General features: G+C 45.7%; 1 protein-coding gene across 2 annotated transcripts in view; it reads left to right on the top strand.

Moving 5' to 3' along the window:
- ARID1A (AT-rich interaction domain 1A) overlaps window positions 1-21,337 on the top strand; it is a 66,518-nt gene extending 45,181 nt beyond the window's left edge. Inside the window, exons 5-20 of one of the 2 annotated variants that reach the window (XM_006924381.3) lie at window positions 4,260-4,500; window positions 4,794-4,883; window positions 5,425-5,592; window positions 6,307-6,619; window positions 7,804-7,949; window positions 8,045-8,154; window positions 9,336-9,545; window positions 11,985-12,192; window positions 13,346-13,478; window positions 13,639-13,814; window positions 14,170-14,320; window positions 14,403-14,537; window positions 14,630-14,726; window positions 15,191-16,082; window positions 16,439-16,569; window positions 18,266-21,337. In XM_006924381.3, coding sequence (XP_006924443.1) covers window positions 4,260-4,500; window positions 4,794-4,883; window positions 5,425-5,592; window positions 6,307-6,619; window positions 7,804-7,949; window positions 8,045-8,154; window positions 9,336-9,545; window positions 11,985-12,192; window positions 13,346-13,478; window positions 13,639-13,814; window positions 14,170-14,320; window positions 14,403-14,537; window positions 14,630-14,726; window positions 15,191-16,082; window positions 16,439-16,569; window positions 18,266-19,996 — 4,932 coding nt within the window. In that variant the 3' untranslated portion in view covers window positions 19,997-21,337. The remainder of the gene's footprint in view (window positions 1-4,259; window positions 4,501-4,793; window positions 4,884-5,424; window positions 5,593-6,306; window positions 6,620-7,803; window positions 7,950-8,044; window positions 8,155-9,335; window positions 9,546-11,984; window positions 12,193-13,345; window positions 13,479-13,638; window positions 13,815-14,169; window positions 14,321-14,402; window positions 14,538-14,629; window positions 14,727-15,190; window positions 16,083-16,438; window positions 16,570-18,265) is intronic. The other variant, XM_006924382.3, reaches the window with a different exon arrangement.
- Window positions 21,338-25,762: the final 4,425 nt, after the last annotated feature.

The raw sequence follows: 25,762 nt of genomic DNA, 5'->3' as shown, positions 1-25,762 counted from the left end.
TGGGTGGTTTCTCTGCCAGTAGTAGTAGTCAGCATAACTTGGCAAAAGCTCTTCACAACTGAGAGAATACGAGAACTCCATCTGGGGGGTTACAAAAGCTCTTTTCTCAAGGATTCAGCCAAGTTTATAAGAAAAACCTGAATCTGAGCATTGCCATGAGACTGTTCTTTAGATTTTCCTGTTGATCTTATTTAATCTGCTCAGCAAAATGAACTGATGTCATCCTCATGAGGCTCCGTTGGAGGATTGTTTAACCCCCCTTGTCCAACACTGATCTGGTGTCTTTCGGCTTGAAAATGTACTTCATCAGACAGCTAGTTCATGTTAGAACTTGCAGCCCTTCCTGTGTGAGCACTAGCACTCTTCCCTCCCGCCCCCATCAGTCCCCCTACCCCACCAGTGAGGTATGGATTGTGTGATTTCGGGCATGGTTTTGTTGTGGTGTGAAGAGAAGGTGTTAGCTGCTGAGTTCTGTTTGTCGGCAGAGCCTGACAAACCCATGCTGGCACTTGCTGGGACTGGGCAACCAATCACAGCTGGAACGGTTATCGTCATGGAGTCCCTATGGGCTTCCTCTATCAGGTCACATCCCAAAATAACATTGGGCAGTATTTCAAGTGAAGAAACGAAGGCTTTCGGGGCTGTAGCCAGCCTGGAGTGTGAGATTCTGTGCGAAATAGTTGGACCCACTCCAGCGCTTTTGATCTGCATGGTAGATGAGCGCAATAAAATGCATGAAACACGTTGGAAACACGTGAGGAAATTCTGCCTGGCCCTGCTGCTTCCTTAAAACTGGCAGGGCACTGAGTGGGCTGATCCTCACTTCCCATCTCTCAGCAGGATTATGCTTAGAGGAGAGCAAACTCAGGAGAAGAGCTCTTTCCACTTCAGGGGCAGTGCTGTAATTCTTTCAGCAGTCCTGCTACAAGCTTACCTGTTGGGTACACCCTTTCAGGAGAACTGAGAATGTGAGTCCTGAATTCCAAAGCCCTCCCCGCCCCGCCCACCCCCCAACCTCCGGAGAATTGGGGGCTGGGATTGATTGAACTTTGTCTGTGATAAGTATGTTATGGAAAGCCAAACTTGTTAGGCACATTGAGGTCTGACTCAACAGCCAGACATCCGGCTTTTTGTGGAACAAAAGACCTGAAAAACTGGCTTTTTAGTAGGATAGAAAGCAGAGGTGTGTCCTTTGCAATAGAAGGACATGGAGTTCAGAGCAATATCTGTTTGTGTAGATTTGGGAAGTGGGGGGGTTGGAGTCTTATGCCCTTACGACACCTTCTCATTTCCCAATAAAAACATTTAACTTATGATTAGCCTGGTACCCCTGTGTTTTGTCACATCTCTCATGGCAGGGTATTGCTGCTGGTATTGCATATTTAATATGGCCCTGACTATATGGTGCCAGTATGCCCCAGGTGTGTCACAAACTCAGATTTGTCCAGTCTTCTAATTGTATAAGTGAGGAAACCAAAGCCCAGCTTGTTGCCAGCTCGCACAAGATCGTTAATTGATAAATACCAAGAGCTGGGCCTTGGTCTCCTAACTCAAGAGTATCTTGCTTTTTCCTCAGTCTATATAGTATCATAGCATAATGGAGAGAAATTCTGGTTCTTAATTTTTTTTTAATCAACTACCCCCATGCTGAGCAGTTACCATCTGATGATGAAAATGACAATTTGAGAGATTGGCCGTAAACCAACCAAATCAAAGAGATAAGAAGATTAATGTTACTTCCTTCCCCATTATTTTGTACCTAGGCATTCTAGCCCTCATGGGGCTACTGTTGACAGTGTTTTATTTAACCCTTTTTTCCAAGGAGCTCAGGGCGCTTTACCAAAACCGACAGCTTTACTCAGAGTGCTTCTGTGAAAGAAGCCACCACCTTGTCACCACAGATGCCTCCAGGGTCCTAAGAGCTCAGCCCCATTGGCTGCCAGTGTTTTCTTCAGGCTCCTGCAATCGCTTAGCTGGACTAGGACATTCACTTGTGGATCTGTGGGGAGCCTGGTTTTTAACAGAAGTGTGGCTGAAGGAGCATCTGCAGGCCCTGTAGCAGTGGTTACTGGCTTGTTGGTTTTTTTCTTTTTTCCTTTTCCCTCCTCAGTTCCCCAGAAGGTCTCCAAGGATATACACCAAATTGAACAGGGGCTCCTCTGTTGAAGGCAGCAGAAAGAAAGCAAAGGAGGACTTTGGTTTTATCTATACTATCTGAACTGTATTTATTTTACCATGAGGATGTTCATATTTTACTTGTCTAATTAAAGACAGAAATGTTCAAGACACTTAATTTTTCAAAGCTATTTGAATAGAACCAAGATCTTGCCTTATTAGGTGGACTTTGGTTCCTGTTCTGTTCCAAAATATACTGACTTCTTTTTCATGTAAACAAGTAGCTTTTGTTACCAGAAGCTGGTGGTTTGATAAAGAATGGACACTGTAGGAAAGAATGTTGAGGGAACCTGCAGGTCCCTAAAACAGAGCATTGGGCTGGGTTTCTGTTACAGACTAGAGCTTAACAAGTGGCTTTTGAGGCCCTTTCTGGCATACATGGCTGGCTCCTCTTGTAATCATGCTGCCTCTTTGAGTTTAATTTCCCTGGCTTCGAGGCCAGGTGTCCCTGGTATAGCTTAGCCCCAAAACATGTGGATGGAATCCTCATCTCTTGGGATGAACCCAAGGCTCTTATAACTCCAGGTACTTTTTAGTCCTTTGAGAGGGAAGAGACCCTTAGGTGTTACCTAGAGAAGGGCTTCCATGCTGGGACTAATTCTAATTGCATTTTTAAAGCATGCTTTGGTGTCCTAGGTCTTCATATAGGAAAGCTGGCATTTTCTGATTTCTCAGCTAACACTGAGAGCTGGACGCAGACACAAATGCACACCTACCTACCTCCCTTGCCTCAGGGCAAGCTTTGTTCCCATAGAACTCAGCGGAAATGCTCCCAGCCTAGTGAAGTAACCAGCTGGTTTGTAGAAGGTCCGACCAACTTAGATACCTAGGGGAGAGCCTAATGCCCTCTGACCTCTAATATTACTGTTAGACTCCGGAGTCTGAGTCACCTTGAACTGATATTTCCAAGGTGAGCTTGTTGTGGAAGTAGGCCATTCAAATCAGGCCATTTTGGATTTTCTTTCTCTTTTGGATGTCTCTCTTTAAGAGAACTCTTTCCTTAACCATTTGATTATTAGGGTTTTCTCAGACTTGAGCCCATACCCAAAGCTTTCTTCTTGTCTTCAGTGTGCAGTTCCTTCCCAGTCCGAAATTAATATGTGGTATCAAGCCACTGGTATTCTGGTATTGCTAGAGAATAACCATGGGGCGAGGGTGGGGGTGGGTGCATTTCCTGGAGTAATTTTTTTTCCTTTCTTTGGGGGGGGGTGGATTTTTCATATTGAGCCCCTGATTGCTAATCTTGGAGTTTACCAACCCAGAGTGAACTCTCTGCTGATTATTTCAAGACAAACAAAGCCCCCAAATAAATACCAAGTTCTCATTGAAAAATTTACAGATAGAGAAAAAAAATTTTTTTTTTTTTTTTTTAGTTGGTAAACATTTACTCATCACTATTGTGGGTCAGGTGGTAGAATTAAGTCCGAGACCTTCTTGGCAGTTAAGAATTATCTTTCCTATGCAATATATCCCTTTCCCACCTCCTAACCCTTATATTTTAAAATATGGTAACTTGGAGTAGGTCCTTGTAAATGTAGGTTATAATAATCTGATGGAGAGGAGCTCTGTGATTGTTGCCCAGACTTGTTAACATACTCTTGTGGTTCCTGGTACTATCCTGGCAGCGTTTTGCAAAGCTTCACAATGGGAAAAGAACTAAATTCTTACTGAAGTACTTGTCTCTTACAACTATGGAAATTGGGACTGGGAAAGAAGATAAAAGTACTAGGTCTGCTTCTGGTGGATAGACCAGAGGTCAGCAAACTGTAGATTGTGAGCCAGTTGTTCTTACAAATAATCAAATGGGTGTGGCTGTGTTCCAGTAAAACTTTATGAATTATCTGTGACTATTTTTGCACTACAATAGCAGAGTTGAGTGGTTGTGATGAAGACTATATGGCCCGCAGAGTCTTCATAAAGTATTTTCTATGTGGCCATTTGTAAGCTATAGTATCATGACTGCATAACATGTGCAGTGTGTTTGCTCTTGGTTGTTAAAGGAAAATGATAATCATGTAAGTAGGATTGTTGGAAGAAGAGTCTGCCTAATATTGCTAATCCATGTCCTTGTGCATATGTTTCAGGATCTGTCTGGATCAATAGACGATCTCCCCATGGGGACAGAAGGAGCTCTGAGCCCTGGAGTGAGCACATCAGGGATTTCCAGCAGCCAAGGAGAGCAGAGTAATCCAGCTCAGTCTCCTTTCTCTCCTCATACCTCCCCTCACCTGCCTGGCATCCGAGGCCCCTCCCCGTCCCCTGTTGGCTCTCCCGCCAGTGTTGCTCAGTCTCGCTCAGGACCACTCTCGCCTGCTGCAGTGCCAGGTACCCCTCAACTGCTGGGGTTTGGGGAGAGGGAAAGGGGACTGGCCCACAACAATAGTAGGGATCTTCAGCCTTCTACTGGCAGAGAGAGCATCTCTGGTTCCTGTCTGCAAAGTTTCCCTTCAGCATTTGAAGAAGGGAGATGGGAGTCCCTAGTTTGGAACTCTCTGTATATGTGATACTAGGTGGTGCTTGGCCTTTCCAGGAGCCATTTCCAGCTCTATTGACCTTCTAGCTAGAATTTCCAGGCTTAGCCATGATGATTGGCTTACTTCTTTCTCTGTCTGGAGCAGGCAACCAGATGCCACCTCGGCCACCCAGTGGCCAGTCGGACAGCATAATGCATCCTTCCATGAACCAATCGAGCATTGCCCAAGATCGAGGTACAAGCCTGGGCTTTGAGAGAGGGGTGGAGGGCTAAGACCGACACTTGATTATCCTGTGCAATAGCTTTTAGAGAACTATATGACCGTGAAACTTAGGACAATCCCAGCAACAATTGTAAAGTTAAGATTAGGCCTGGCCATATTATGACTCCAGAACTGTGTTCCCCCACAGTCATTCTTTGTTTCTCAGTGTTTGTGTTTTGATGAATTTCCCCCTACATACATTGTGCCTAATTTGGTCAGCAAATGCTAAAACTCAGCATCAAGTCTTTACCCTTAAATCCTGCACCATTCGTTTTTTTTTGTCATTGCTGTTTTTCTATTCAGACCTTCGTTTTGTGGAAACAGTTGGCATGATCTGGTTGATGGCTGTGTCACTTAGGAGGGTGCCTAAAGTGGCACAATTATATAGCAAATATGATAGAGACTTCATACAATTAATTGCTAAAGAAAGTATAGATACAAAGTCCTGGGATGGGGAGAGCATTTGTTCCCATTGTACTGAGATAGTAACTATGTGGCCACTACTCACAAATAGGTTACATGCAGAGGAACCCTCAGATGCCCCAGTACAGTTCCCCGCAGCCCAGCTCAGCCTTATCTCCGCGTCAGCCTTCTGGAGGACAGATGCACACAGGCATGGGCTCCTACCAGCAGAACTCCATGGGGAGCTATGGTCCCCAGGGGAGTCAGTACGGCCCACAGGGTGAGTATGCTACCCAGTTGGGAGTATATATAGGATATAGGTGTGACCAGAAAATGGTTCCTTATCTGATATGCTGCTGTCTGAATTATAAGACTAGGACTGTTCTTTGCCTTAAATCCACCAAGGCCAGGCCTTAAAATAGGGCAGACTGTCACCATGGGAAAGTCCTTGAATATTCCTGAGCCTGTTTTATCTGTAGAATGGGGATATGGTGTTTAGCTTAAGATTGAGCACAGACACTTAATAAATGACAATTATTGGTTATCATACTCTGTTGTTTGTTTGTTTTTTTTTAGTAAATTAGTCCTAATAGAATAGATCTTTGTTCAGAATTAGCCCTAGATGGACTAAAGCTGAATGTCTTGCACAGAGGATGGGAGAGAAGGAAAGATGGGTGTATAGAAAGGAAAGAATTCTGGGAGTTGAAGGGCCTGAATAGCAGCAAAGCCCGCCAGCCTTGCTCTGTGCTGTGCTGTCTTTTAAGATGAGGGGACAACTAAGTACTGCCTTTATATGCTCCTGGCCTCCTCTTTCTTTTTTTTTTTTTTTTTTAAAGTGGGATAAAGGCTACCATGAAGTTGGTCTCTTTCCAGACCAAATATTAAATGATTCCTGTTTATCATCTTTGGAGTTTTAGAGTTTGAGCGATATTGATGAGTTGCTAATGAGTCACTAACCAAATCTCTGCGTCTTCTCTCCTTCTTCCTCTCCCAGGAGGCTATCCCAGGCAGCCAAACTATAATGCCTTGCCCAATGCTAACTACCCCAGTGCAGGCATGGCTGGAAGCATGAACCCTATGGGTGCTGGAGGTCAGATGCATGGGCAGCCTGGCATCCCACCTTATGGCACACTCCCTCCAGGGAGAATGAGTCACGCCTCCATGGGTAACCGCCCTTATGGCCCTAACATGGCCAATATGCCACCTCAGGTTGGGTCAGGGATGTGTCCCCCACCAGGGGGCATGAACCGGAAAACTCAAGAAACTGCTGTCGCCATGCATGTTGCTGCCAACTCTATCCAAAACAGGTAAGGCCTGGGAAGTAAAGAGGGGTCAGTGCAAGGAAATAAATTGTATACTCATTCAGGTCATTGAGATATTGCTGGACCATGTCATCTTGGTAAATATGCATTTTATTGAGAGTTCTTTAGAACCGAGGTTTCCTTATAGTGAAAAACACAACAAAAATACTGATTCTTAAGCATCTTAATTTGGTATCAAATTTCACATTACCAGATATTATATATATGTAGAGAACTTTATAAAGCACAGGTTATTTGGATTAGTAAAATAGGTCTTCAGAGTTTCTTCATTTCTTTTGTCAATCTAGTTTCTTGGTTTCCAAAAAGATTTTTAATGATATACATGACTTGGATCTGTGGTGTGAGAAATAATAAAGGAAGCAGGGTTGTGGTTGCCATTTCTTCTACTGTTGTATGTGGTGGTTTGCATTTGATTCTGGTGCTAAAGTGTAGAAGACTCTTGTGATTTGGTTTAATGACTTGAAGATTCACGTCTTCTTCCTTGGCCATGAACTTCATTGAATATGATTCCTCTATTTTTAAAGGCTCTGTCTGTACTCCATTGTTGGTGCCTACAGTTCTTAAAGTGACTTCGTGTCTTAGTGGGGTATTGATGAACCAAGGTAGAACAGGGTGATTGACTATAAAGAATTGGGTTTGGCTAGTACTTTAGAATCCTGAAAGCACGAAGTTTGCAGTGGCCCCGTAAAGAAAGAATGCAAGGCCCCTCCAGGTGCTTCGCTGTTGAGGGCTCCAGTTTGGTTGGGGTTTGACATGACAAAGAGTGGTAATATGGAGCATTTAACTAGACCTTTTGGCATAGAGAGAGATTTAAACATGCTTGACTTTGGAGATGTCTTAGAGGGAGATGATACGTAAGAGATGTAGGGCTTCATTCTTCAAGGAGCGTTTCCTTCAAAATTGACCTATAGTTTCTCATTTGGAGCTTGAACCCTCTTAGAACCTTTTGTGGGAATATCTAGGTAAAGTAGTGCATGATTGTGCTTTGGGGGGGTCCATAAACTTTTTCCTTGTAAGCCTGACTAAATGATCTTGACTCATACAACCTTATTTAGCTCAAGTCCAAATCTGGAAAGCTCCGTGTCTCTAACTGTGTTCTTTCCCTCCCTCCCACCCCCTGTCTTTTACTCACTCACTCACCCACATTCACTTTTCATCATCTTTCTCAGGCCACCAGGCTACCCCAATATGAATCAAGGGGGTATAATGGGAACTGGACCTCCCTATGGACAAGGGATTAATAGTATGGCTGGCATGATCAACCCTCAGGGACCCCCATATCCCATGGGTGGAACCATGGCCAACAATTCAGCAGGTAAGTCCTAGTCATTGCTCACCCCAAGGATTTCTTCCAGAGCAGTCATCGTGTCACAAACCTATTGAACTTGAGAATTTTTTTCTCTTTTATAGGGATGGCAGCCAGCCCAGAGATGATGGGCCTTGGGGATGTCAAGTTAACTCCAGCCACCAAAATGAACAACAAGGCCGATGGGACACCCAAGACAGAATCCAAATCCAAAGTAATCATTTATATTTTGACTCCTCTCAACTTTCTGCCCTATTGATTCCAGTGATAGGAAGGAAAAAGGAAAGAGGATGACTAGACTCTAGCCTTTTTTAACACCAACTAGATCTCAGAAAAGGCTACGTTGCTGCTTCTTATCATGAAGGGTCCCAGGATGATAGTTCATTGAATTAGGTTTGAGTTAGCCTAAGAGGACCTGATGTAAATAATAATGTTCTCACAGCGGTGCATTGTGGGGAAAATGCCAGACCTATAGTTCAGAATTCTCTATGAAACCCCCGTCCTTGTGCAGTGATAGATGGTATTTGCCATAGGCAACTAGTTGCCCTTTTTCTCCTAGACCTTTACTCAGAGCAGCAGAAATGGTACCCTATGTTCTACAAAGGGGGAGATGAGGCATGTGGAGTTAGGGTCCTTATCTTCTCTGCAGGTTGGTCCTGAGTGTGCTATCTGTTGGGCTGTGTGGCAATCTGGGGACTTGGTCAGCATTTGAGTCATTTGAAACATTTCAACTCTTTATTGTACTTCATTTTCTTTATCTTATAAAGTAGGGAGGAAAAAAACCATAGCTGCCACCTCCTATGGACCTTCACCTCTGTCTCTCAGACCCTTTTAGCCATCCTCCTGTCTTGAACAGGATACTGTCCAAAACCTTTCAAACAGGTGGGAGACCCTTTTTTGAGAGGACATAGAGTTTCTTTTCATTTTAGTCCATCCCATTGTCTCAGGATCATATTTTGAATTTCTCGAGTTCTCTGAAACAGTCTATAAAAGTGTCCATGCTCCTGGGTAAGTAGCATGGGAATAGTAGTGACATTGATGTCAGATAGACAAAGATTTGTCACTCAGCCCTACTACTTAATAGCTGTGAGATCTTAGGCATGGCCTTCTTGTGCCTGCTTTCTTTTAAGAGGAGGATAATCCATAATGCCTATCACATAAAGGCATCTAGCACATTACACCCAATGTATAATATATAGTCAGTAATATTTTTCTTCCTTATGGGAAGAAGATCTAGCTTCCTTTTGGTCTTTCAACCTTACAAAGGAAGGGCGGGTGTTAGTAATTACCCCAGAATAAGGTTTATCACTACTCTCTAGGGAAGGAACTTCTAAGACCCTTAGCATAAGCTTTGAATCTCACTGGTTCCTAAGAATCTTGACCTGCCCCTTCCAGAAATCCAGTTCTTCTACTACAACTAATGAGAAGATCACCAAGTTGTATGAGCTGGGTGGTGAGCCTGAGAGGAAGATGTGGGTAGACCGTTATCTGGCCTTCACGGAGGAGAAGGCCATGGGCATGACAAATCTGCCTGCTGTGGGTAGGAAACCTCTGGACCTCTATCGCCTCTATGTATCTGTGAAGGAGATTGGTGGATTGACTCAGGTGAGTGCCTGGCATTTGGCTTTCCCTGTGTGTTTGAACCTCTCTCAAGGTACTCAGTGGCTTCACCTGGTGTTATGCATCCCACAGGCACATTACCCTCTCCTGCTCTCTGAGTCACCTAGTGATAGACCTGGGAGCACAGGCTTTCAGAAGATAAGGCAAAGGCAAGAGGCCGAGACTTCCCTAGTAGCATGAACTATTAGCATTAACTTTACCACATGTCTAGGGTCCCATGGAGTTGCCAAGATAGGGAAAGTCTGTGGGCATTCTGATTCTGTGGGAGGCAGTTTGGCATACTAGACACGGGCAAGATTTAGAGAGATAGGTCTGGTTTTGAATCCTGTCTTAGCCACTTCTAACCTTAATCAAAGTGTATAGCCACTCAGATCTAATTTTTCTTATTTGTAAAGGAGAGATAGTTTGTACCCAGCTAGACTGTCAAAAGTTGGAAATAATCTTTCAATATGTCTGCCACATAAATTGGTCTACAAGATGGTACAAGGGCAGCCACAGTAGTTGCTGACCCTTTCCAGGAAGCTTCCCAGTAGAGAGAGGATTTCAGGAGCTATTTAATAGAAATCGTTTACGAAGGGAGAAGTAGGTGGGAGATTGTGTGTAGTTACTCTGTACGGGAGACCAAAGTGTATGGATTCATGTCTGCTGCAAACCTCTGGACTGAACGCCATCCTGACCCTTGCTCCTGCCCTGATACCTTACAGCTTTGCTTTATCCTCAGCCCAGGAGGCAACGTTGGCAGACAGCACACTGCCTTGCAAACTTTCCTCTTGTGTGTGTTCTGTAGTCATCAGACCAGAAGCCTGAGTTTGTGGTTGAGCTCGGGGAGGCGTGGCTGGGAGGGATGTATTCCAAACCTTCTAAATCAGAAGAGGAAAACAGCTGTCACCAGCAGAAAAGAAAGTGATTGGAATGAAGCCAACCAACAGTCAGTTATGAATTCCTTCTCCCTTCAGGCTTTATTTCCCTCCCCCACAAAGGAAAACAAAACAAAACAAGACACGTGCACACTGCCACATAAGTGGCGTGGGAAGCAAAGCCACAGAAGGCTTCTGAGGTGACCTGGGCTTATCCCTGCCATTCTCCCTGGTACTAGTTCTCACAGTCAGTCCTCTCCTGCCTGTAGAGAAAGGGTCCATTAGGTTAAGTTTGGCATACTTTTAACTGGGTGGGCTTCTGAACCTAAGATGAAGTAAGCCTAGGCCTCTCTTAGTTTGCAAAAGGATGCCAACCTTTTAGATGCTATGTTGTAATCGAACTCTAAAGACAGTTCAGAGGAGAAAGACTGCTGTTATAAGTTAGTTTGTAAAGGCTTCTGGAAGGCAAAAGATGAATCCTGAGCTTTTCTGAAGGATAAGTAGGGTTTAGGTAGAGGGAAGGGACCATTCCAGTTGACTGGCTCAGACGGCCTGAAGATGGGAGAGAGTCTGGAGTCTACATTTCCAACACCATCTCCAACCTTCAGCTCAGATTTAACCTGCTCTAGGAAGTTTTCCTAGTCACCTTCCCACCAGTTAGGTTGTCCCTCTCTTTGCTTCCTTATCACTCTTCTCTCTGGTATCACCGGTACCAGATTAACATTTATCACAACATACTGAACTCCTTTTGTAGATTGGGACTGCAAAGCCAGTGTTTCCAGCCCTTGAGAGTAAGATTTACCACATGATGGGTGAATAAGCATAAGAATACATGAAGAAGGAAACCTTCCTGGCTAGAGCAAAAAGAGTAACTGTAGAGAATGGAGAATGGTCTTGGTTAGCGTGTCCTGAAGCTGAGGACAAGAGGCAGAGAACTGTAGGCTGGCTTCTGGGAAGGTACAAAAGAAGTCAAAGGGCCTCGAGCATCTCCTGGGCTATCAGAACAGTAACTGGTGAGGGAAAGGGGTTTGTAGTTATAAGTCACTAAGGTGCAGGGGAACAGTGGCACAAGAATGCCAAATCTGCAAGGAGCCCCACACTAAAGTAAAATCAGATGTTAAAACCCCCGGTTTGACAAAGTCAAGCAGGGTAGTCACTGATATTACCACATCTCCATTTTATAAAATGTTAATTTTTATTGATGCATTTAAAATATGATTTGGATCTGATGGTGATTTGCACATCATTTTTTAGCAGTACACTTGTGTAAAGCAACAACTATATCTTCTGAATTCTGTTCTCTCTAATAGTGATGTGAAATTTGCCCTAATTTGAATAAACACTGATGGTTGTGATCTGTGGGTAAAGCCTGCTGAGGGTAGAAGGAAGCCAGCCACAGATTTAACGTCCGTTGTGGATTATCCACCAAGCGGGGTTAACATTTGTGGTTAACTAAGAATTGTGATTCCATAAGAGATGAGTACCTGGTAGCCTGATGGGGTTTGGGACTTGTGGGCAAGAAGACCAGGTAGAAGATACACCCTGACTCTTCTGGTTGGTTGCACAGGTCAACAAGAACAAAAAATGGCGAGAACTTGCAACCAACCTCAATGTCGGCACCTCAAGCAGTGCTGCCAGCTCCTTGAAAAAGCAGTATATCCAGTGTCTCTATGCCTTTGAGTGCAAGATTGAACGGGGAGAAGACCCTCCCCCAGACATATTTGCAGCTGCTGATTCTAAGAAGTCCCAGCCCAAGATCCAACCTCCCTCTCCAGGTAGGGATCGTGTGAGCAGCCCCACCAGGGTTCACCCTTCAAGAGTAAGTAGCATTCAAGGGTCCAAGCTCCTTGTTCACTGGTTCCTGCCACCAGGGATGTATGCTCTGCTCCTACCACAGGGTGTGACAGGTTGACAGACTAAAGAGTGGGCAGTGGCGACTCCCTTGGGAGGTAGTCTGCAGCAGTCTTTAAGTTTTCATTTGCATTGTGCACCTGGAATATTGCCAGATGTTTGTAAACTAGTGAGTGGGAGGGATACCAGAGGAGTGGGGAAATATGACGAGTAGCAGTGAGGCAGGACCATCTGGGAGCTTTGGCCCACTGATGTCAGCACCTTAGAATGCAGCTCAGACTAGAGCCCTGAATTCCCCAGGGAACTAAGATGGTCATGAATGAGAAGGAATGAGGTAGAGAGGGGACATGAATGGAACTCTCTGATGGGGGTGCCTCTGCCCACCCCACTTTCTGAGAGGAGGCTCAGGGGGACTGGGCAAGCTTGGGGAGGGAAAAGGCCAGAGCTAGAAGGTGGGCGTAAACATGTGTGCCCTGGTTTTGACCTTTGAGGGTATAATGAATGCCTGAGATGAATCATCTGAGGAGGCCCAAGTAGTGGGATATTTGCTGCTGGAAATGATGATAACTAATGGAAACGTTAATTATTAGTAGTTCTTTGCTCATCAGCTTAGAGGAGCATTTGAACCTGAGTGATGACACTGTACTAGATGCTTGAGAATAGGAGCCCCTATGCTCCTAACATGCACTGTAGGTTTGGGGCAGGATGGAACCTCCCTACCCATGATTCCATGAGCTGTGACTGGAAGCTTGAGCACCAGCATTACAGGGTTTAATAGGTCAGACAGAGTCCTTGGGGAAGTGGTCAGGGAAACTGGCAGAGACTGAAGGAATCACCAGCATGGTGACGGCATCACCATACCACTCTTATTCTCCAAATGTGAAAGCAAGAAGCCATAGAGCCCTCAAATTCCCTTCTTTATTATCTGGTTTTGCGGATTCCCTAGAGAGAAAGGTGATTTAGGCTTTAGAGAACCCTAGCTTTAGCCTTATAACAACTTTTTCTGACAATATCCTAGAGCATACGTTTCTGTGAGAGTTAAATACTTTACTGCTCACCCTGTATCTCTATCTACAGCGGGATCAGGGTCTATGCAGGGGCCACAGACACCTCAGTCAACTAGCAGTTCCATGGCAGAAGGAGGAGACCTGAAGCCACCAACTCCAGCATCCACGCCACACAGTCAGATCCCCCCCTTGCCAGGCATGAGGTAAGGCCACAAGTAGGGGTGGGTGGTTTGGGGGACACTGGGCAGAAGTGCATGAGCTGTGCATCTCGGTCTGGTCCCTGCTCTGCCTGTCCTACCAGTTCCCTGAATTATCAGAGAAATTGCTTTATTTGGGGTTTAATTGACTTTCCTCGCTCTGGAGCAGGAGCAATTCAGTCGGGATCCAGGATGCTTTTCCTGATGGAAGTGACCCCACATTCCAGAAGCGGAATTCCATGACTCCAAACCCTGGGTACCAGCCCAGTATGAATACCTCTGACATGATGGGGCGCATGTCCTACGAGCCAAATAAGGATCCTTATGGCAGCATGAGGAAAGGTGACCAATTGCCATTGGCCTTGTGCCCTTGAGGACAGATCAGGAAAGTGGGGGGTATCTTGAGAGTGGTTCAGGGTTCTTGTCAAGCCATCCTCTGAGATAAGGCATTCAGACGTAACCACCCCTTTTCACCCCTCCCTCTTTTCTTGTCTCCTCTCCCTGGCCTTGCCTTGTCACCCCTTAACAAGTACATGATCTTCGTTTGTTGGGGCCTCTTTAGATCTCTGTTTTGAACCTATTAGGAAAACAAAAGGAGTAAATCATAAAGAGAGCATGGGTCTTTAGGACAGCAAGGTGTAGATTGCTAGGCTGGCTCACCTACCAGTTTACTCACTGCCTGCCTTTCTGCACTCAGCTCCAGGGAGTGATCCCTTCATGTCCTCAGGGCAAGGCCCCAACGGTGGAATGGGGGACCCCTACAGCCGAGCTGCTGGCCCTGGGCTGGGAAATGTGGCGATGGGACCACGACAGCACTATCCCTATGGAGGTCCTTATGACAGAGTGAGGTAAGCATGACCCCTCATTGCTGTCCCACCCCAGAACCCCACAGCTATAGTGGACTCAATCTGTTTCTCCAATTTTGTTTAGGACGGAACCTGGAATAGGACCTGAGGGAAACATGGGCACTGGAGCCCCACAGCCGAATCTCATGCCTTCCAACCCAGACTCGGGGATGTATTCCCCTAGCCGCTACCCCCCACAGCAACAGCAGCAGCAGCAACGGTGAGTGAAGAAGCCTGGTCTCAGTGCCGCTGTGGCTCGCCCTTTGCTGTTTTGCGCCCTTTGCTGATTATCTTTTTCTGTCTGTCTTACAGACATGATTCCTATGGCAATCAGTTCTCCACTCAAGGCACCCCTTCCGGCAGCCCCTTCCCCAGCCAGCAGACCACAATGTATCAGCAGCAGCAGCAGGTGAGGAGGGTGTCAGGATGAAGTAACCCACAGGTTCCCCTTGAGAGCCACTTAGGAAACTAAGTTGGAAAGTCTAAGAAGCTCATCTTAGATACTTTGATGGTCTTTTCTCACCGAAATAGCCAGTACTGCCCAAAGAGCCTAGCCCTCAATCTCTTCCCAGTCCAGTCTCTAGTTATCCAAAAGGACTAGAAGTGGGCCTTATTTTGATTTTTTAACTTTTCTCTGCTTTTTCTACTTAGAGCAAGGGAGAGCCAGAGGGGACTAGAGAATGATTCTTGCTCTCAGAGACAGTTTCGAAAAATAATTTGTAAAGATGATTTCTTTGTTCCCTTGGAGTCCTGTCTCTTCTAGAGGGGCAGAAGCAAGCCCAGTGATTGTCCGATGTAGCTATCTTGGCAGCTGTGGGTCTTTCGTCCCTTGAGTGTAAAGTATTAACTTCCCCCTGCTTGTCCCATTCTTAGAATTACAAGCGGCCGATGGATGCCACATACGGCCCTCCTGCCAAGCGGCATGACGGGGAGATGTACAGTGTGCCATACAGCACAGGGCAGGGGCAGCCCCAGCAGCAGCAGCTGCCCCCTGCCCAGCCCCAGCCCACCACTCAGCAACAAGCTGCCCAGCCTTCCCCTCAGCAAGATGTATACAACCAGTATGGCAATGCCTATCCTGCCACCGCCGCTGCTGCTGCCGAGCGCCGACCAGCAAGTGGCCCCCAGAACCAGTTTCCATTCCAATTTGGCCGAGACCGTGTCTCTGCACCCCCTGGCTCGAATGCCCAGCAGAATATGCCACCGCAAATGATGGGAGGCCCCATACAGGCATCAGCTGAGGTTGCTCAGCAAGGCACCATGTGGCAGGGGCGTAATGACATGACCTACAATTATGCCAACAGGCAGAGCACAGGCTCTGCCCCCCAGGGCCCCGCCTATCATGGCGTGAACCGAACAGATGAAATGCTGCACACGGATCAGAGGCCCAACCATGAAGGCCCGTGGCCTTCCCATGGCACACGCCAGCCTCCATATGGTCCCTCTGCCCCCGTCCCCCCCATGACAAGGCCCCCTCCATCCAACTACCAGCCCCCGCCAAGCATGCAGAATCACATTCCTCAGGTATCCAGCCCTGCTCCCCTGCCCCGGCCAATGGAGAACCGTACTTCTCCTAGCAAGTCTCCATTCCTGCACTCTGGGATGAAGATGCAGAAGGCAGGTCCCCCAGTACCTGCCTCGCACATAGCACCTGCCCCTGTGCAGCCCCCCATGATTCGACGGGACATCACCTTCCCACCTGGCTCTGTCGAAGCCACACAACCTGTGTTGAAGCAGAGAAGGCGGCTCACCATGAAAGATATCGGTAAGGAGACCTCCCTGACTGGGTTGTGTAATCTGCTCCTTTTTATCTTGTCCATTGTTCTCTCTCCATCCTGATATTCTGAATGAGGTGTACAGCCCTAAGATAGGGCCAAAGAAATTTGAGTAAGGAAGAAATCTGCTGATTTCATTCAGGCTTTTTCTTAAAAGAATCGCCATGCAGTGATGTCCTAAGAGAGCCTAGAAGCCATGAGGGGCAGTTGTATGTCTTCTCCCAGTTAGGAACTGTGTTTCACCGTGTATTATCTTCACAGTACCTTAACTGACAGGCCAGTCTTCGCGGGGACCTCCAGCCAACTTGGGCTTGGTAGATGGATGATTGGAAGGTTTTTATTTCAGGAACTCCAGAGGCATGGCGGGTAATGATGTCCCTCAAGTCTGGGCTGCTGGCAGAGAGCACATGGGCATTAGATACCATTAACATCCTACTGTATGATGACAACAGCATCATGACTTTCAGCCTGAGTCAGGTGAGTATAAGTGCCTAGGGAAGATTTGAAGATTGGGACGGCCTAGGATGATCTTGAAGTAGGCAGTACTAAGTGACAGGGAATTAACTCATCTCTGGCCAACATGGTCTCCTCTCTTTCTGTCTCTCTCTGATGTCTTCCATGCCAGTACTTTGCCACTGGCCATAGGCCCAGAATACTAAGAACAATAATAATTTGTATAAGGTATCAGGATTGACTTCAAAGGGAATTTTTGAGAAACTTTTTGGTATTGGTAAGAAATGCAGATTCTGTTGATGTCTTCTAGACTACCAGGAAGAAACTACAGTCTCTATGAGTGAGCAGAGTCTTTCCCTTTCTTATTTCATCCACTCCAAATAGAAGAGATCATTGTCGATCCTATTTTCCTAAGGTGTAGAATGGGAAGTGTGAAGAAAGTATGCTGGGGCCGGGAGTGATGTTTTTGCAGAGATGATTTCTCCAGACCTCCACACAGACCTCCACAGGATGTACACCCTGGGCTTTCCTAGTAGCTGGGAAGAGTTTCTGCTGCACCATTCTACTCTTTCTTTTGATCATCTTTAGTACCTACCAACCAATCCGTATATCAAGGAGCTGACTAAGAGGGACATTGTTATTAATAGTTACTATTTATTGTGCCCTAATTTTGTACCAGCTTCTTAATATTTTCTTTCATGTCATACAACAGTCTTCTGAAGCAGAGGTGGCCCCTTAGAGATGAGTGAATAGGCTCAGTGTTAACTTTGCCTAGGTTCATACAACTATCAGCAGAATCTTTCTGATTTTAAAGCCTGACTTTATGTCCATTACATAGTACTGCCTCCCATGAAGAAGTAAAGGAACAAATATTGATCAATTTTCCATATACTAGGCATTTTGATATATTCCATTTTTGACCTCAGAACAACCCTGTAAAGTTAAAGAATTTCCATCATTTTCGATGGAAAAATGGAAAAACTACAGCTTAGAAAGTTAAATCACACAGCTAGTTCCTGAAAAAGCCAAAATTTAAACCTAGATCTTTCTAATGCTAAAGCCCTTATTTTTTTCCATTCTGCTATACTGGTCAACCAGAAATTAATCTGACTGGAGATTGATGTTTTCTTTTAGAGGTAAATGGCCTATACAGGATCTAAGTTGAAATTTGGGTCTCCCTAATTCCAGCCTCCTAGACTGTTGGGAAGCTTGGAGAAGAGAGCAGATGGACATCTGTCCACACTGCATTCCCCCTCTCAGCTTGTGTTGGAAGGGGTCATTTCACCATGCCTAACCTTGGGCTCTACTTGGCAGTGGGTTGTAGTGTTCTAAGAGGAACAGTGACCAATGGGTAAGAAACTAGGCCTGGCGAAGAAAAGCAGAAATTGGTTGGGAAAGAGGAGGCTGAGAGATGGTGGCGCTGGCTGCGAGGTACAGAGCTGCTGGTCAGCATGTCCATCCTGGAGGCAGGCTCACGTGAGGGGAAGTTGGGTAGAACGAGGGTAAGTTGTGCCAGTCATAGGAGAGAATGACTCATGCAGTGGAGAGCATTTGGGAAAGGAGCAACTCTGCCTTTCCCAGTGATAACCAATGTCTGACTTAGAAGGAAAGAGGGGAGATCAGGTAGAAGACGCCTTGGATTTGGAGGTCTCTCAAGTGAAGGATTTTCATCTTAGCCTACTTTCCTCCCTTAATTTATTTTCTGTTCTTTCTCTTTTAGCTCCCAGGGTTATTAGAGCTCCTTGTGGAATATTTCCGACGTTGCCTGATTGAGATCTTTGGCATTTTAAAGGAGTACGAGGTGGGTGACCCAGGGCAGAGAACACTACTAGACCCTGGGAGATTGAGCAAGGCGTCTAGTCCAGCCCCTGTGGAAGGGGAGGATGAAGAAGACCTTCTAGGTCCTCAACTAGAGGAGGAGGAAGAAGAGGAAGTAGCTGAAAATGATGAGGAGATGGCCTTTTCAGGCAAAGATAAGGCAGCCTCAGAGAATAGTGAGGAGAAACTTACTAGTAAGTTTGACAAGCTTCCAGTAAAGATCGTGCAGAAGAATGACCCATTTGTGGTGGACTGCTCAGATAAGCTTGGGCGCGTGCAGGAGTTTGACAGTGGCCTGCTGCACTGGCGGATTGGTGGGGGGGACACCACTGAGCATATCCAGACCCACTTTGAGAGCAAGACAGAGCTGCTGCCTATCCGGCCTCATGTGCCCTGCCTGTCAGTCACACGGAAACATGTCACAGCAGCAGAGGGTACACCAGGGACAACAGAACAGGAGGGCCCCCCACTAGATGGCCCTCCAGAAAAACGGATCACAGCTACTATGGATGACATGTTGTCCACCCGGTCTAGCACATTGACCGAGGAGGGATCTAAGAGTGCAGAGGCCACCAAGGAGAGCAGCAAGTTTCCATTCGGCATCAGCCCAGCACAGAGCCATCGGAACATCAAGATCCTAGAGGATGAACCCCACAGTAAAGACGAGACCCCACTGTGTACCCTTCTGGACTGGCAGGATTCCCTTGCCAAGCGCTGCGTCTGTGTCTCCAATACCATTCGAAGCCTGTCGTTTGTGCCAGGCAACGACTTTGAGATGTCCAAACACCCGGGGCTGCTGCTGATCCTGGGCAAGCTGATCCTTCTACATCACAAACATCCTGAACGGAAGCAGGCACCACTAACTTATGAGAAGGAGGAGGAGCAGGACCAAGGGGTGAGCTGCAACAAAGTGGAGTGGTGGTGGGACTGCTTGGAGATGCTCCGGGAAAACACCTTGGTTACACTTGCCAACATCTCGGGGCAGTTGGACCTCTCCCCATACCCCGAGAGCATTTGCCTGCCTGTCCTGGACGGACTCCTACACTGGGCAGTCTGCCCTTCAGCTGAAGCCCAGGACCCCTTCTCCACCCTGGGCCCCAATGCCGTCCTCTCCCCCCAGAGACTGGTCTTGGAAACCCTCAGCAAACTCAGCATCCAGGACAACAATGTGGACCTGATCCTGGCCACCCCACCCTTCAGCCGCCTAGAGAAGTTGTATAGCACCATGGTGCGCTTCCTTAGTGACCGAAAGAACCCGGTATGCCGGGAAATGGCCGTGGTACTGCTGGCCAACCTGGCGCAAGGCGACAGCCTAGCAGCCCGTGCCATCGCAGTGCAGAAGGGCAGCATCGGCAACCTCCTGGGCTTCCTGGAGGACAGCCTTGCTGCCACACAGTTCCAGCAGAGCCAGGCCAGCCTGCTCCACATGCAGAACCCACCCTTCGAGCCAACTAGTGTGGACATGATGCGGAGGGCTGCCCGCGCACTGCTGGCCCTGGCCAAGGTGGACGAGAACCACTCAGAGTTCACGCTGTACGAGTCACGGCTGTTGGACATCTCAGTATCACCGTTGATGAACTCGTTGGTTTCACAAGTCATTTGTGATGTACTGTTTCTGATTGGCCAGTCATGACAGCCGTGGGACACTTCCCTCCCTGTGTGTGTGTGCGTGTGTGGAGAACTTAGAAACTGACTGTTGCCCTTTATTTATGCAAAACCACCTCAGAATCCAGTTTACCCTGTGCTGTCCAGCTTCTCCCTTGGGAAAAAGTTTCTCCTATTTCTCTTTCTTCCCCCTCCCCCCACCTTTATACCTTTCTGTTCCTTGTCCTCACCTTAATTCCCCTCAGGACCCCACCCTGTTTGAAAAGACAAAGCTCTGCCTACATAGAAGACTTTTTTATTTTAACCAAAGTTACTGTTGTTTACAGTGAGTTTGGGGAAAAAAAAACAAAAATGGCTTTCCCGGTCCTTGCATCAACGGGATGCCACATTTCATAACTGTTTTTAATGGTTAAAAAAAAAAAAAGGAAAAAAAAATACAAAAAAAAACCTGAAGGACAAAAAAGGTGACTGCTGAACTGTGTGTGGTTTATTGTTGTACATTCACAATCTTGCAGGAGCCGAGAAGTTCGCAGTTGTGGACAGACCCTGTTCACTGGAGAGGCCTGTGCAGTAGAGTGTAGACCCTTTCATGTACTGTACTGTACACCTGATACTGTAAACATACTGTAATAATAATGTCTCACATGGAAACAAGAGAAAAAACGCTGGGTCAGCAGCAAGCTGTAGTTTTTAAAAATGTTTTTAGTTAAACATTGAGGAGAAAAAAAAAAGGCTTTTCCCCCAAAGTATCATGTGTGAACCTACAACACCCTGACCTCTTTCTCTCCTCCTTGATTGTATGAATAACCCTGAGATCACCTCTTAGAACTGGTTTTAACCTTTAGCTGCAGCGGCTGTGCTGCCACGTGTGTATATATATGACGTTGTACATTGCACATACCCTCGGATCCCCACAGTTTGGTCCCCTTCCCAGCTACCCCTTTATAGTATGACGAGTTAACAAGTTGGTGACCTGCACAAAGCGAGACACAGCTATTTAATCTCTTGCCAGACATCGCCCCTCTTGGCGCGATGCTCTACAGGTCTCTGTAAAAAGTCCTTGCTGTCTCAGCAGCCAATCAACTTATAGTTTATTTTTTTTTTCTGGGTTTTTGTTTTGTTTTGTTTTCTTTCTAATCGAGGTGTGAAAAAGTTCTAGGTTCAGTTGAAGTTCCTGATGAAGAAACACAATTGAGATTTTTTCAGTGATAAAATCTGCATATTTGTATTTCAAACAAATGTAGCTAAAACTTGATGTAAATTCCTCCTTTTTTCCTTTTTTGGCTTAATGAATATCATTTATTCAGTATGAAATCTTTATACTATATGTTCCACGTGTTAAGAATAAATGTACATTAAATCTTGGTAAGACGTTTGTGAGGCTTTTTATTATTTTCAAACTATTTAAAAGCCTGATCTTTTGGGGACACAGGGAGCTGGTCCTATTCCTGCAACTCTTCCCTTGGTGTGCTCTCTCCCCTAAATGGTGGCATCCTGGGCACTGTCATTTCTTCACCATATTTCACTTTACCTTCCACATTGTAAGTCTAAATTTAAGAAACCCAAGGTGATTTTGCCCACAAGAGGAAGTTACAGACATAAAGAGCATTTTAGCCTCTTGAAATAAAAGTGGGTTTAAATAGCCAAAGAAATTGATGATACCCTAGGGAAAAAAATGGGAAATAGTTGGCAAGAAGGTGATCTCTGTTTTCTTAGAAATTAACAATAAGACAACCATTTATTTGGAGGCAGCTTCCAATTTAACAATTAATTTCTACAGATTGACTCTCCTGATCCCAGATTAGAGCATTCAGCTGCCTTCTTGACATCTGTTTGGAAGTTTAATTTGAACACACCCAAACTAAAATGTCCTCTTCCACTAGAAACCTGCTTCTCTTATAGTTTCCTCAGTAAATCGCAACTTCATCACTTGGCAAAAAAAAATCTCTGGCTACTTTCATGTCCACCTCCAGTCTGTCTGCACTCCAAAAAATAATCCTCAGTCCAGCCACTACCAGTGTAGTTCAAGGCATTATCATATCTTTCTTCAAATATCCTCCAAACTGGCCTCCCTGCTTCTGCTAGACCTGATTGAACCTATTCTCTACATAGCAACCAGAATCTCCTTTAAAACCTAAGTCAGATCAAAATCCTTCAGTGCTTCTCCCAGTATATGTAAGTCCAGATCATAATAATGACCTAAAAGGCCCTCAGTTAATCTAGTTTGCCCTTACTTCCCTGGTCCCTTCTCTCTTCCCCATTGCTCACTCCACTGTACAGGGCTGTTGGGGCCTTTGCTCTGAACAGAATACTCAGCAGATAACTGCATGGTTCAAGTCCTCATCTCCAAGTCTTTGCTCAAATATTGTATCAGTGAAACTCCCTGACCACCTTATTTAAAATAGCAATCTGCTCCCCTGCTATATTTCCCTTCTCTGCCTTATTTCTCTTTATAGTACTTATTACTATCTGGCCTATTGTATATTGTACTTACCTCTCATCTACTGGAATGTAAGCTCTCTGAGGGTTTTATTTATTCACTGCTATATCCCTGTCCTACAGGCACATTGTCGTTAAATGAAATGTAGATGTTGGCCAGAAGCACTTACTTTCATAAGATAAGGCTAATGTTGCAATATATAGCTTCTCTGTTCATCCCCTTCCTTAGGGAAACAGTGGAGAAACCAGAAGTATTAAGTAATGCTATTATTGTGGACACTTAGAAGTGAAACTTGGAACTACAGCTTTCTATTGAGTACCTACTTGTGTACCAGAAATAATAATCAAGTAATCCTAAAACAGTCCCATGCCTGTGAGATCAGTATTCTTGCTCCCATTTTATAGTTCAGGAAAGTGGCTTGTAGGAGGTCACACACCAAGCAAGGCCCCCTGACTCCAAGATCCATGCTCTTCCTAAAATACCACACTGTACCTCTTTCCTGGGTCAGAGGATAACCAGGAGTAACTAGATCTAGCTGTGGTGCTCGGCAGGCAAGATTTGTTTTTGTTGTATTTAGCATGAGGTAAAATTGTCCCAAGAATTTCAATCAAGTTTTCATCAAAAGAGGTGTGGTTAATATTTGGGTCAGGGCCAGGAATGAATAATTAGTATTTATCGAGAGGGGGTGGAAATAGAGATAGTTGGCTTTCATCAACCAAGATGCCTTCCTAGGACACTTCTGGAAAAATAGTAAATGGGAAGGTTTTCATATCTATATTTTGGTGAGCAATATTGCTAATGGCTATTTTTGCTCTGGGTCTCTTGAACTCAACTTTCTAGTATAGAAAGTACATTTCTGGGCTATGTGTGGATCATTACCTAGGAGTTTGGTTTCCTGGGTTCCTTTCATCTGCTCTCCTGCAATGTGCAGGAGGAGCCTAGCCTGGTCTCCAGTTTCTGACTGGAGTTACCACTGGCGGTGAACTGCTAGCCACTGAGCTGTGAGTAATTTGCTTTTGAGAAGTAAATAGAACCTTGCCAGTAGAGAACCCAGGGGTGTGGCCAGTAGTTCTTTTCCCAGGCTCCTCCCTCCTCACCCCCCAAATGACCTTAACCTTCTTTCAGAGCTGGAGAGCAGCCAAGTCTGGCCTAAACAATACTCTCAACCTCATTGGCTCTTTTGCCTTACAGCCACTGCCACCCCCAAGTGGCTAAGGCCCTTCCCACTAGGCCTCTAAGTAGGGTCAAGGTTTTCTAACTACTGAAAGGCAAACACCAAAGAAAGGGTGAAAAATATCCACTGTCCCTGCATTTAAAGGATCAGTGTTCAGGTCCTGCAATTGGCTGAGAGGACAGGGTCTTTGTATTGGGGTGGATGGGCATCTTCAAATGATAATGGCAGAGGCCCAAAAAGTATTCTTTTGATAAATGTCCAAGACCTGATTGGTGCCACCCCAGGTTTCAGGATGGATGTAAATATTACCCAGTGTCCTTGGAAACTGCCAATGAATGCCTTTTATCCACAGCAAAAAGTAGCATAAAGTTCTGGTAAGGCACAGCTGCCTGTCATCACAGGCATTAGCCCTGCCTGCGAACAGTTGGCAGTGACAGGTACCAGAGGCCTATGTGGTCACTTCTGTCCCACAATAGTATGGCCTCAAAACCAACATCCCAGATCGGGGTCACCTTATCCAGTATTCTCATAGGATTGGGGTCATGGAAAGTTTAGTGTCTGGAAACTGAGCTACTGAGAATAGGTATAACAGGCTGTTCCTCTGCCCAGCCTGGGGTCAAGGCCATTTGCAGATGTGGAGCAAGGCAAGGCAGCTACAAAGAGAAATGAATTGTCAGGTTTTTCCAGGGATGGGAGTGCTCCAGAGAACCATCAAACTTCCTTCTTCACAGTGGGAAAATCACTCGCTCCGCTTTTCTTTCAGGGAGTTACAATAGCCCATATTTACACTTTATGAACACTTTACACATATGAACACTTTAAATGCCAAGTACTATAAAATCCATGAGATAGATATTATCTTCATGAGGACAAGGTCTGTGTGTCTATCTTGCTCAGTGTTACATCCTCATCCTCTGTCACTTAGTAGGCCCTCCTATTGTTGAATAAATCAAACAGATAAGATAGAAATTTAGTGGAGGAAAGAATAGGTAGGAGTCGGTGTGCTCTATGTAGTATTCTCGGCATAACCTGTAAAGACTTAGTCATGTGGAAAAAAAAGGGAGAGGAAAAGAGGCAAACCTGAGAAAAAATAGTGTAGTGTGATAGAAAAATCCAGCCTGGGAGGCTAGAGACCTGAATTCAAGTCTCACCTCTGCCACTAGCTGTGTAACTTTAAGCCAATCACTCCTCCTCTCTGAGTCTTAGTTCTCTCATCCATGAAATATATGTATCAGATTAAATGAATCTATTCACCAGATCTTCATTGAGTACATACAATGTGCAAAGCACTGTTCTAATGCTGGTAATACTTTGAACAAGGCCCCCACTTCTCATAGCGCTTACATTCCCTAAGAGGAAAACATGATGAAATGAGTAAAATTCATGGACAGGACAAGGTGGTGATAAGTGCTATGAAAACTGAACAGGGTGATGGGATAGTATAGGGTGGGGGTGTGACCAGGTAGTCAAGGAAGGCCTCTCTGAGGAGGTGACATTCAGCCGAGATCTGAATGTAGTGGGGCTGGCCAAAGGGTGGTCTGGCAGTGAAGTGTTTCAAGGAGAAACAGCAAGAGCAGAGCCAGGCAAGTACAAGAAACAGAAATGCTGTTAACTCTTACATTCTAGGATTCTAGAAATAGTGATGCACTTCTTACATTTGTTTAGGTCAGGGGGTTTTGTATTATGAAAGTGTTTCTTAGTGGTGTGGGATATTTGCTTCTTAATGAAACTGGCTATGTCCATGGTACAGAGTCTTTCTGGAGCCCTGGGATGTGTCTCTGTCTCCCTGGCTCTTCCACAATGCTGGTCGCTCAGCTGGCTCCCTGTGTAGATGCAGGCTCCATTTTAGCTGCCGACTCTGAAAGCAGAATGGAGAGAGCTGCCTCCTCCACTACTTACTCACAGCCTTGGAGGCCCAGAACTCCCTCCCATTCCCACCTAGTCTTCTTCCACTCTGACAAGCCAGGGCTTTGAGAGCACAAGATTCAGCTTCCTTGTTTTCCTGTCAGAGCAGGAGCCAGAAAATGAAACAGGAAGCAGAGCGGAAGAGCCGGGGGCAGGAGGGTGGGGGGGTGTTGATAGCAGAGAAGGAAAGGAAGGAGAAATTGCAGGAAAGTAAAGCTGAATATCTGGACAAAGTTCTACCTCTAAAGGTTGACAGTTGAGCTTTTAGAAAACAT

Source organism: Pteropus alecto, unplaced genomic scaffold (assembly GCF_000325575.1).
Source record: "Pteropus alecto unplaced genomic scaffold, ASM32557v1 scaffold39, whole genome shotgun sequence".
NCBI lineage: Eukaryota > Metazoa > Chordata > Mammalia > Chiroptera > Pteropodidae > Pteropus > Pteropus alecto.
The sequence above is the reverse complement of the archived record's forward strand: the minus strand, read 5'-3'. Positions and strand labels throughout refer to the sequence as shown.